General features: G+C 41.1%; 1 protein-coding gene across 1 annotated transcript; it reads left to right on the top strand.

The window, feature by feature from the left end:
- Positions 1 to 3509: 3509 nt before the first annotated feature.
- LOC100191460 (phosphoenolpyruvate carboxylase3) lies at positions 3510 to 11438 on the top strand. The gene is made up of 10 exons (XM_008678212.3): positions 3510 to 4002; positions 4104 to 4495; positions 4621 to 4705; positions 5905 to 6127; positions 6385 to 6488; positions 6575 to 6662; positions 8268 to 8422; positions 8509 to 9507; positions 9981 to 10367; positions 10905 to 11438. The coding sequence occupies exons 1-10, from the start codon at positions 3847 to 3849 to the stop codon at positions 11196 to 11198; spliced, it is 2883 nt and encodes a 960-aa protein (XP_008676434.1). The 5' UTR covers positions 3510 to 3846; the 3' UTR covers positions 11199 to 11438.
- Positions 11439 to 12502: the final 1064 nt, after the last annotated feature.

Raw genomic sequence — 12502 nt, 5'->3', positions numbered from 1 at the left:
CATGAATAATGACATTAAAGAACATTATTGGGTATAAAAGTGGACAAGGGCACAACTTGCCGTCAATGAGCTCCTGCTCAGCTACTTCTATCTGTTGGTCACCAGGATCCTCAGTCACATGTTCTTCTACTCGTCACAATACAAACAAGCACAATATATGGAGAAAATTAACATCACAACAAACAGGTAAACAAAATACATAATAATAATCTACACATTAAAATAAAATCCTAGGAACATGAATCATTAATTTTGGGGTTATAGATTTTAAGATATGAATTTTCAAAAGTTTTATATGCTTGAAATAGGTTTAAGTGAGAAATTATTTTTCTTACTGTTTTCATGTCAAAACAGAGACTCTAAGTGATAGAGAATAATATTACAAAATTTTAAAAACTGGAATGGATAAATTCGGAGTTCATATGGATTTTCTATGAATTTAGCAAGTTTCTGCAATTAATTTAATACTAAAATTCGTTTTCTAATTGATTTTATGAATATTATTCACTGTCTGGACCTCGCATCAATTTCCAGAGAGTCCAGGGGGCCCCGGGGTAAGTTTGCCTAAGACACAGAAAGCTACGAGCGTGGACGGCGGGTTGATTCGCTAAAAGGCGAGGGGCTCTTTTACAAACAGGCTCGGCGAAGGGGTATCGATGTTTCTCAGTCGTTGGATTGGAAACTAGCGGAACAAATTAGACCAACGACTCCCAGAACTGGTATCGGAGACGGACCGTCAGATCGCCATCCAAGGGCCGGGATCCAACGACACCGGCGCACCCGCACATCCGAAGAACTACGGCCCTAAAATAATCTCGCGGGTGGGTAAGCTGACATCTAATCACAACCATCGAACCCGAGATCTACGGCTGGTAACCTTTCCCCAACCTGACCGATGCGCACAATGGCGCCGCCCACCCTCACGGCGGCGACCATGGCCGACGATGGCCAGGCCGCGATTCCGGGACGTAAGCCTCGATCAAACGCGCGCCATGCGATGAGTGGACAAAGGCGAGGGCGGGCAACCGATTCTTACCGAAGGTGACGGTGTGACGCGTGTAGTCCATGGAAAGGGGAGGATCCGACGGGTTTACTGGCCTCCGACGAGCAATTCCACTCCCACACGCGACACAACGTCCAATTGCTTGCCTGAGTCCGATCCACGGCTACAGATGAACCTCCACGCGCACCTTCTTGACCACCGGGCGGCCGCGGGCGTGAGAATCGCGCGCAGAGTGCTCCGCCGAGCCCCCAATGGCGCTCCAGCCAAATAGTGGATTCTATCCCGGATAAGGGTTCACGCGAGAAGGTAACTTGGGGCGGAACGAGTCACGGGGATTCCTATTTAACTCCCGAAGTCCAGGCCTGGGAGGAGGGAGAGGTATTCGCCACGCTCCGCGCCGTGCGGCGGCAATCCCGCGCGGTTCTGTTGCGCTGGGGAAGAAACGGCTGACAGGGAGGGGTCCATGCGTCTGTGACCGACAGCTCGAGCGAGTCCGCGCGGAGCCAACGACCGAAATGCGGGCCCCACCAGACAGTCAGAGGATCGGCCATACCGCGCGCGGAACCGAGGACAGCCGCTTTCGAGTGGGCCCGCTGCACCAGAGACACCACCGTGCGGGTGAGAAGGTAGGAGAACGGGCCGCGGGAGAGGGATTGGGGAAATGGGCCGACCTGATTGGGCCCAGACGCTATAGTGCTCTCTCTTTTCTTTTATTCTTTTTATTTTATATTTTCTTTTCTTCTCTTCTCTTTTGAATTTGAATTTCCAATTTGAATCCATGTGCGTGAAGTTCAAATTCAGGTTAAATGTCTATAACAATATGAACTGAATTTTAGTTCATTTATATTTTTATTTTATCCTATTTGTTTAGTGTTTTCTTCTCTTTTTCTCCATTCTAGGATTTCCTTTAGGATTTAAATCCCCATTTGGATATTTAACAGATTTCTTTTTACATATTTATATCATCATAAAATGCACACAAAAAACCTCAACATGATGTGTATTCCATTTGAACATTATATATATATATTTATTCATCACTCTTAATTATAGGCATGCTCCTTTTATGATGAAGTTATGGCACACAATATAAGAATATCAACTATATACTCATTGTATTCCTTTTTTGGGTATTACAACTCCCCCTTGATAGGAAGGAGCTCCAAAAATCCAAAATCTCTCCCCAACAATCCAGACAAGAATTTCTCCCTAAAATGGTCCAGATTTTCTCCCCCTAAACATCCCCCTTCGACAAAAGATCCCCCGCTGAGAAACAATAGAGATGCAAAAAAGAGTGAAGAACTAGGGAGAATGCAGGAGCTTCAGGAGTATATCAGAGCCTGAGCGCGTTCGCTACCCGCCTAGAGGCGCGCAACCGTGGATGTTGGTGTGTACCAGCCAATCAAACATGCTCTATAAATATAAGTCTAAGGCATGTAATCTTTTTGATCTACTGCGTGTGATTCCTTGTCGGTCGAACTCGTGATACTTGTGATTATAAAGCTAGGTCTATATTGTCACTATAAGACTATCTCTAGCAGACTTCCTAACCCACTCTCTATCTCACACCCTATTTCAAACTTCACTCTATAAACAGTACAATCTACAGTGCAAAACAGTACTTTATACGGTCGTTTACACGACCTGCTGGAGATGGCCTAAGAAGTTGAGGTGACTTATGGTGACTTGAGTTGCTTCATTACCTTTACTTTAAAAATAAATATCTATTTGTAGATAAGTTAGCGACTGCTATCGCCCAATGTTAGAACTAGTATATAGCGGTAGTAGTTTATTGTGATTCAAATTTATAATGGTACTATTTTTGGAAGTAGATTATTGTGATTCAAATTTATAATGGTACAATTTTGGAATATTTATAAAATCATAGATTATACTCACTATATATTAGTATGCCTTATAAATATTTTTATTATATCTATGGCATACTATTATTTTCTATTAAAGTTTTTATAAAAAACATGTAAATAAACAATCTCAAACAACCATTCAAGGGTACAAGTGACTTTTCTAAAGAAAATCCTATTTTAGTGAAGCTTAAATTTGTTTGTAAGGCAAACACTTTTAGAAACTCCGCAAATTTGAAGTAGAGCTGCTCAACTATGAAGTTTATAACGTTGACCTAACTTTTGTGAAGTCGAGCTCTGCCAAATACCCTCATGATGCTCCTCTAAAACTCTAAACTTTTAAAAAGTATAAAGTTAGATTTAAACTTTAGTCCATCAGATCTAGTACTAGAACTCTAGATAACTGAGCTAAAGTACTCTAGAGTGCTTAGAGGCGAGAATAAAAAAGACCTTATAACCCCACTAAGGGCTTGTTCGGTTATTCCCAATACACATGGATTGAATGAGATTGGAAAAAATTGAGAAGAAATTTGACTTGTCTGGGATTCAAACCCATCCAATCCCACCCAATCCATATGAATTGAGAGCTAACCAAACAAGCCCTAACACTTGCCTAACTATGAATAATCGCAAAGTCCGCAGGACCAATCTGCAAAACTAGCATGAGTCCCGACAACGAGGGAGACGCACGGCTCACGGGCTCAGGAACATAAAATTCTCCAGACGGGCCCGCACACGATCACCATCAACCCGGGCTCCCGTCCCCCCGTACAAATAGAATAGGCACGCACACTCCGAACTTCCCACCCCATCTCCGCCGCGCGCACCGCCCAATCTCCGCCTCCACCTGCGCCCCGCTCAGGCGAGCAGAGGCTTCCACCACTCTCCATTTCCCACGCCCGCTGCGGGCTCGCGGGCGAGAGGGGATTGTCTGTGCCGCCGGGCGGGAATTTGATTCGTTCGATTCGCTGCGCCGCGATGCCGGAGCGGCACCAGTCGATCGACGCGCAGCTGCGGCTGCTGGCCCCCGGGAAGGTCTCCGAGGATGACAAGCTCGTCGAGTACGACGCCCTCCTCGTCGACCGCTTCCTTGACATCCTCCAGGACCTGCACGGCCCCCACCTACGCGAATTCGTACGCCCCGATCAGTACCGCCTTCCTCCTCACCCCCAGATCCGCATGTTTCGACGAAGCCGTGCACGTGCTGATCAGGTGGCTTCTCTTCGCGTGTGCAGGTGCAGGAGTGCTACGAGCTCTCGGCGGAGTACGAGAACGACCGGGATGAGGCTCGGCTTGGCGAGCTCGGGAGCAAGCTCACCAGCCTGCCGCCGGGGGACTCCATCGTCGTCGCTAGTTCCTTCTCGCACATGCTCAACCTCGCTAACCTTGCCGAGGAAGTGCAGATCGCGCACCGCCGCCGGATCAAGCTAAAGCGTGGGGACTTCGCCGACGAGGCCTCCGCGCCGACAGAGTCGGACATCGAGGAGACGCTCAAGCGCCTCGTCTCGCAGCTCGGCAAGTCGCGGGAGGAGGTCTTCGACGCGCTCAAGAGCCAGACCGTCGACCTCGTCTTCACCGCCCACCCTACACAATCCGTGAGGAGGTCTCTTCTCCAGAAGCACGGCAGGTGAGAATGATCGTAGTCGTAGCGTTACTGTGGACTGTGGTTGCTTTGGTTGAAGTCCATGCGTGCGGAAGCAAATGCTGAATGCTCCCCTGCCCCGTGGTGTTGTTTGTTTTGTTGTTGTTTAGGATCCGTAACTGCCTGCGGCAGCTCTATGCCAAGGACATCACTGCTGACGACAAGCAGGAGCTTGATGAGGCACTTCAGAGGGAGGTAAAATATATTGACTTCACCACTTGAGCTGAAAATGTTTTATTAAAAAGATCACTTTGATGATTTACTGCAGATTAAGCGCACCACAACCTTTCGTTAACATTTCTAGTTGGAAAATAGGTGTTCATTATTTAGCTGATCATCTCCTAGGCCCTTTTGTCCTTGATGGAGCCAGGGGCTTCGGGGTTTTAACGTGCGGATCCAGAGCATAGGCATCTCCACATTAGTGTTATTAGAACTTTGTCCCACTCCTGAAAGACAAGTTAGCTTATGTTGCATTTTTTGGCCTCTTTATGTGAGTGATGCCTGTCAGATTCTGAGACTGTATACCGTTCTTTGGGCTAGAATGCTATATCTATTGTCTATATACCGTTCTTTTGATAGTAGGATACGTAATAACTTGAACAAGACAAGGTGATATGAACTTAGGAAGAAAGCAGTAAAGCATATACACTAGGGCAGTTTCTTCCTTGAGAAAGAACCAAGAAGATATACCCAATGGGCAATGGAGATTAGTTGATAATAGCACTGACAGAAGTCTAGTTATCTGAGAAAGTTGGAAGGTTCTCTGGGTGTGCTGTGCACAACAAATATTTCCTGTGTGTGAAATTATAGTCATTGTTATTTGTGCTACAGACTTCTACCTCAAGGTTATTGTTATCAGAAGTAGCTGTCAAACCTTTGGAAATAACTAACCTTATGTCAAGCCAACTCTTAAACACACACAAATTATTGTTATCAGTAGTGGGCACCAAACTTTTTGAAATTAATCTGGTGAAGAGCACATATTTTTGTAGTTTTTACTAACTTGTTTTTGAGGTTATATTAGATCCTATTAGATGTTTCCAATGAAACTTCACCTTGGTTGTACCAACACTTTTCTCTCTAAAAATGTTACTTTGTTTAACTCATGTATGCTTGCACATGACAAGCTGACAAGGTGAAAGGACAAAAACAGTCAATTGTGCACAACAAAGGTAGTTCATATGCTGCAGTTGATTCTATATTACTGTAGTTTTTTTGTTGACAATGCCGTTCAATTATGTGAGTTATAGTCTTTGTTCACAGGACAGCTGAATAAAATGCATCAGAGAGTTCAGTTTGATAACATAAAAAACGAGTCATGGTCATGCATCCATTTTCAGTCAATTGCAGTGAAACATATGTTTTGCTGATTTGTTGTTTGACACCCTTCACAGATTCAAGCTGCTTTTAGAACTGATGAAATCCGCAGAACCCCTCCTACTCCTCAAGATGAAATGCGTGCTGGACTGAGTTACTTCCATGAAACTATCTGGAAGGGTGTACCTAAATTCTTGCGCCGTATTGACACTGCTCTGAAAAATATTGGGATCAATGAACGTCTCCCTTACAATGCTCCTCTTATTCAGTTCTCTTCCTGGATGGGTGGTGATCGAGATGGTAACTTCTTGTTTTCATATGCCATTGACCCACTGTATACTTAAGTGTTTGTCTGAAAAATATAATACTCTGTTGAAGAGTTTTTGTACAGAAAACAGTTTGAATAGTTCTAAAATGTTCCAGATTCTATTGAGATTCCTTTTTGCACTGAAAACTGTATTACAGTTCCAATTATTTTGAGTAGAACCTTTTTGTTGTTTTGCTGACCAACTGTAGAAAGAAAAGCTAAAACTTTCCATGCTGTATTGGTTTTGTAGGAAATCCAAGAGTAACACCAGAGGTTACACGGGATGTATGCTTGTTGGCGAGAATGATGGCTGCTAACTTGTATTTCTCTCAGATCGAAGATCTAATGTTTGAGGTACTCCAATATAAGTACTTCCCTTACATGTTAAGAGCTACGACATTGTTTGTTCCCTGGTGCTAAAACACAATATTCTATTCTAGCTCTCGATGTGGCGTTGCAGTGATGAGCTTCGGATCCGTGCAGACGAACTACACCGCTCTTCAAAAAAAGCTGCAAAACACTATATAGGTACCAGAGTCCAGAATTGTAATCTAACAAGGGAATCTGGATTGCATATCTGTTGATTAGCTTATTGTTCTTGTTTTTTTTGGCCATGTTAAGTTATTCACTTAGGGCTAGTTTGGGAACTCCATTTTTCCAAGGGACTTCTAATTTCCTTTGGGAAAATGAACTAATTTCCCTTGGGAAAATGAAAATCCTTTGGGAAAATGAGGTTCCCAAATAGCCCTTAAATGAGAGTTCTGATCTGAAAACTGTACAAACAATTTACTCTAAAGGATGCCATTGCTATGCCTGTGTGGATAATAACCTTTAAGTATGCAATTTTTGTATTTTTATTCTTGTTGTGTATGCTTCTCTATAGGATTATGTATAATGGCTAACCACATCTTGGTTCTCTATACCTTTTGAATTCTCGAAAACTCTGCTTGCACTTAATATGCATTAGAGCATCTCCAAGAGGGGCCCTAAATTAGGTTGTATTTTGAAATATAGGGCTCGAGACCATAAAACATCCTCCAACAGTAGCCCTATTTCATTAAAATTCATCAAACGATTATAGTGCTCATTCCCTTGGGTCCTAAATATAGTACCTCATATTGGATTTCTATCCTCATTTCCTCTTAATCTACAACTATTTATTTCCTAATAACATGATTTATTTCCTAAATAGCATTATTTAAGGCCTAGTTGTTGGAGTAAAATTTTCTTTTGAGGCCCTAAATACTTTAAATGTAGTCCTATTTTAATTTTAGGGCTCTATTTTAGATCTCCTTGTTGGAGATGCTCTTAGTGCATATGCACTACAAAAAAGTATGCATGCTAATTTGAGAAAAGTATGCATGCTAATGCCATTTATAATTCATATATGGTTTCGATACACAACCAAGCTTGAATTCATGAGATATTTAGAAACTGCATATGTTAGGTCAAACCAGCTAAATTTTTGAGATTGTAGAAAATAATTTCAATTTTATACTGCTCCATCCATTCCAAATTATAAGAAATTTCGGCTTTTCTAGATACACTGTTTTTATTATGTATCTAGACAGTGTACATCTATGTGCATAGCAAAAACTATGTATCTAAAAAAGACAAACCATTTTATAATTTAGAATAGAGGGAGTACCTAGCAAAGCTAGGTGAGGGAAGGTTCGAAATATGTTCTAGAAGCTGCAAACCTCTTTCATTTGAATCATTAAGCTATTGTACTATAGTTCTTCAATAGACTTAAATATATTTTTTGTCCTAACATGGATGCATAACTCTGTTGACTAGTATAATCTCGATATTTGTGCCCTCAGTTAAAGTTTGGTTACTCCTTTTAGGTGTGCTGGTGGTGGTTGTGCTATGAGGCTTTGCACGTGGTGTCTAATCTGTGGGGTTTTACTGTTACAGGTTCAAATAGACTTTCAAATTAACAACATCCAAAATTAAAACTAAGTGTCTTATTAGATCCAACACCACAATACCAAACATAGCCCTAATAAGCAACTTGGATGCAACACCCTACATTCTCATATAGAGTGAATGATTTATTACATTTTTCATTGCAAAGAGGCTTACTGCATTTGTTCAAGGTTTAGATCACTAATCGAGTGTCAACACTCGCAGAATTCTGGAAGCAAGTTCCTCCAAATGAACCATATCGTGTCATACTTGGTGATGTCAGGGATAAATTGTACTACACACGTGAACGTTCTCGTCATCTATTGACATCTGGAATTTCTGAGATTCCAGAGGAGGCAACTTTTACTAACGTTGAACAGGTTTTGCTCTTTTTTCTGTGATATACATATTAGTGACTGCAGCCATCATACTTATAGTCATCTAATTACCACCTTCTACATTGCAGTTTCTGGAACCTCTTGAGCTATGTTATAGATCATTATGTGCTTGTGGTGACAAACCTATAGCTGACGGAAGTCTTCTTGATTTCTTGCGTCAAGTATCAACTTTTGGGCTTGCCCTTGTGAAGCTTGACATCAGGCAGGAATCTGATCGACACACAGATGTCCTTGATTCGATAACGACACATCTTGGAATTGGCTCCTATGCTGAATGGTCTGAGGAGAAACGCCAGGATTGGTTGTTGTCTGAACTGAGGGGCAAACGTCCATTGTTTGGTTCTGATCTTCCTCAGACTGAAGAGACTGCTGATGTTTTAGGCACATTTCATGTCCTTGCAGAGCTTCCAGCAGATTGCTTTGGTGCATATATCATCTCGATGGCAACTGCCCCATCTGATGTGCTTGCGGTGGAGCTTTTGCAGCGAGAGTGCCATGTAAAGCAACCACTGAGAGTTGTTCCACTCTTCGAGAAACTTGCAGACCTTGAAGCAGCTCCAGCAGCTGTAGCACGACTCTTTTCAATTGACTGGTACATGAATAGGATTAATGGTAAGCAGGAGGTCATGATCGGATATTCAGATTCTGGCAAAGATGCAGGGCGTCTCTCTGCAGCATGGCAAATGTATAAAGCACAAGAAGAGCTCATCAAGGTGGCAAAGCATTATGGAGTGAAGCTGACAATGTTTCATGGAAGAGGTGGAACAGTTGGCAGAGGTGGTGGTCCAACCCATCTGGCTATATTATCTCAGCCACCAGACACGATACATGGATCGCTTCGTGTAACAGTTCAAGGCGAAGTTATTGAGCACTCCTTTGGAGAGGAGCACTTGTGCTTTAGAACTTTACAACGCTACACTGCAGCTACTCTTGAGCATGGCATGCATCCTCCAATTTCCCCCAAGCCAGAATGGCGTGCTCTGATGGATGAAATGGCTGTTGTAGCAACTAAAGAATATCGATCAATTGTCTTTCAAGAGCCACGCTTCGTTGAATACTTCAGATCGGTAGGTTTCAACTGTATCCAGTATTCTTACAAGCATAACACTTTGCACCAGTGCAAGTATGATGTCGACTTGTTTCAAAGCTGCTAAAAGCCTTAGAAGAGTGCACTTAAAGCAAGGCTGCCTTTTTATCAACCTACTATTTGGTTCTTTAGAAAATTTAAACATATGTAGTTTTCTGCAAATCCATTTTGACTGAAACATGCTAGAACACTATTAAGTGGACATAGACCGATTTTTGAAAAATCTGAGACAAATGCTCTTTTCTAGGTAGGATACCATTTTTACTAAGGCATTGGTGGAATACAAGTCAATGCACTGAACTGTATGCATTGACCAATAAGAACTTGAAGCATTTTTTTATCTTATTAAGCATCGTGTGTCTCACTGCATGATGATTCAATGGGCTGCTATTAAACTTGTTATAGAAGTTGTTGGGTGAGCATGCGAACTAACCAAATCTTATATTCTTTCAGGCTACGCCTGAGACTGAATATGGCAGGATGAATATTGGCAGCCGTCCATCAAAGAGGAAGCCTAGTGGGGGAATAGAATCGCTCCGCGCAATCCCATGGATCTTTGCTTGGACACAAACAAGGTTCCATCTGCCTGTTTGGCTTGGATTTGGCGCGGCGATCAAGCACATCATGCAGAAGGACATCAGGAACATCCATATACTGAAAGAGATGTACAATGAGTGGCCATTCTTCAGGGTCACCCTTGATCTGCTCGAGATGGTTTTCGCCAAGGGTGATCCAGGAATCGCAGCTGTGTATGACAAATTGCTTGTGGCTGATGATTTGCAATCCTTCGGCGAGCAACTGAGGAAGAACTATGAGGAGACAAAGGAACTACTCCTCCAGGTAAAGTGCTCTAATAGCTCACACTCCAAAGATACGGTTTTGCTTGCATTTCAGTTATTTTTGTATTTACTTATGTAGCCAATTAGAGGCTCTCAAAGTTCCAAGATCTATGTGGCCGTGAAATTTCATGAGTTTAGTTGCATTGTGATTCTAACTGTCAAGCTTATTAAAACGATAAAACGTTGAAATGCTCATGGATGAAATTTTGACTTTTAAACGTTTAAACTTTGTTTAAACGTAGTTTTAAACAACATAGGAAAAATACCAATATATCATAATTTCAGACAATAATATGAAGTTAAATACCAAAACAGATTGGTTAGTGGATTACCAAAACTTCACCCATGAGCTGGATTGAACCCCAAAAATAACTAATAGACCGGGCCCAAAAATAGCTAATGGTCTAAAATGCATAAAACACTGCGTTTTACAGTTTAGAACGCCAAAATGCTAAAACGTAATTTCAACCTCTAATTAGAGTTTTAACGTTTAAACGTAGTTTTAATAACACTGCTAACTGTTGCCATTTCGCTGCAGGTTGCCGGTCACAAGGACGTCCTTGAAGGTGATCCTTACCTGAAGCAGCGTCTGCGGCTGCGCGAATCCTACATCACCACCCTGAACGTGTGCCAGGCCTACACGCTGAAGCGGATACGTGACCCGAGCTTCCAGGTGAGCCCGCAGCCGCCACTGTCCAAGGAGTTCACCGACGAGAGTCAGCCGGCGGAGCTGGTGCAGCTGAACGAGCAGAGCGAGTACGCCCCGGGCCTGGAGGACACGCTGATCCTGACCATGAAGGGCATCGCTGCCGGCATGCAGAACACCGGCTAGGCCAAGATACATACTCGGTTTGCGAATAACCCGTCTCCCATGAGATGGTAGGCGATATGTGTAGCCTGTAAGCAGACAGTTCGTCGGCGTGTTGCGGAGGAATTTTTATGTCAGAGCCTTTCTCTCGTGTGCTTGATGTAGATGCCATGGGGAGTTTTTACTGGCTGTTGAAGCCTGATGCAAAATAAACTATGGAACTAAGGCATTGTTTGTTTCTCTCCATTCTCCATGATTATATAATCCAGCTTATAGATTATATAAGCACCTAATAATCTGTTTATGGATTATTATAATCTAGATATCTTGTAACATTCCAAAATCATATAATCTAGATATTTTGTAACACTTCAAAATCATATTCTAAATAAATTAGAAAATTTATTTCATTATTTAAATAAATATGTTTTCAAATAATAGATTATCTAAAAGATTATGTGTAAACTATCCTTTTTACTAAAGAACTATTCTTTAAAAAAAGAATTAAATTAAACTATCTTTTAATATAGAGTTTATATAAAAAATTATATCATCTGAAATAAATATATGAAGATTATATATTTATTTTATTATACTTCTAAATATGGCTATATATTTGAATTATTTTTCTTTAATAATAATTATTATAAAACATATTACATGAATATTGACTTTCATTTGCTTAAATGGATAAATTAATTAATTTAATTGTTTTGTTTTCATGCTGATTTAATGTTGCAATTTATGTTTGAAATAGAAAATTTAACTTAGCTCTAAATTAGACTTAAATTTTAAATTTAAAATATAAAACAGAAATTAGAAATATAAACTAATATAATGGATTAGTATGTGTTTGGTTGGTTTTTTTACACGACGTCCTTTAAGACTTTTTTTTAGGTAAAGTCGATACAAATTAGCATATCGTAATAATATATTTAAGAAAATACTCATTTCAGCTCGCATATAACACACAAAAGTTTAATTTAAAATTTTAAATAAAAATATATTCTAAAATTTATTTAAATTGAAGGTCTAATATAATTAGTATAAATTAATAACAATATTATTGGAATAAAAAAGATAAGTTAGAGTTCCTACAAATAGGATAAGATTGTAACAGATAAGTACCAGATTAGATCTGTCATGTAACCACCCACCTATGATAGGATTGTAACAGATAAGTACAAGATTAGATCTATCACGTAACCACTCACCTCCCAGCATATATAAATACATGCCACCATAACAACTCAAGCCATCAATCATAGACTCATCTCATCTATAAACTCGAAGCAGTGCCGCCGCCATCCTAGCCACAACAGCTCGCC

Source organism: Zea mays, chromosome 4, assembly GCF_902167145.1.
Source record: "Zea mays cultivar B73 chromosome 4, Zm-B73-REFERENCE-NAM-5.0, whole genome shotgun sequence".
Lineage (NCBI taxonomy): Eukaryota > Viridiplantae > Streptophyta > Magnoliopsida > Poales > Poaceae > Zea > Zea mays.
This window is presented reverse-complemented; position numbering and strand designations above follow the sequence as displayed.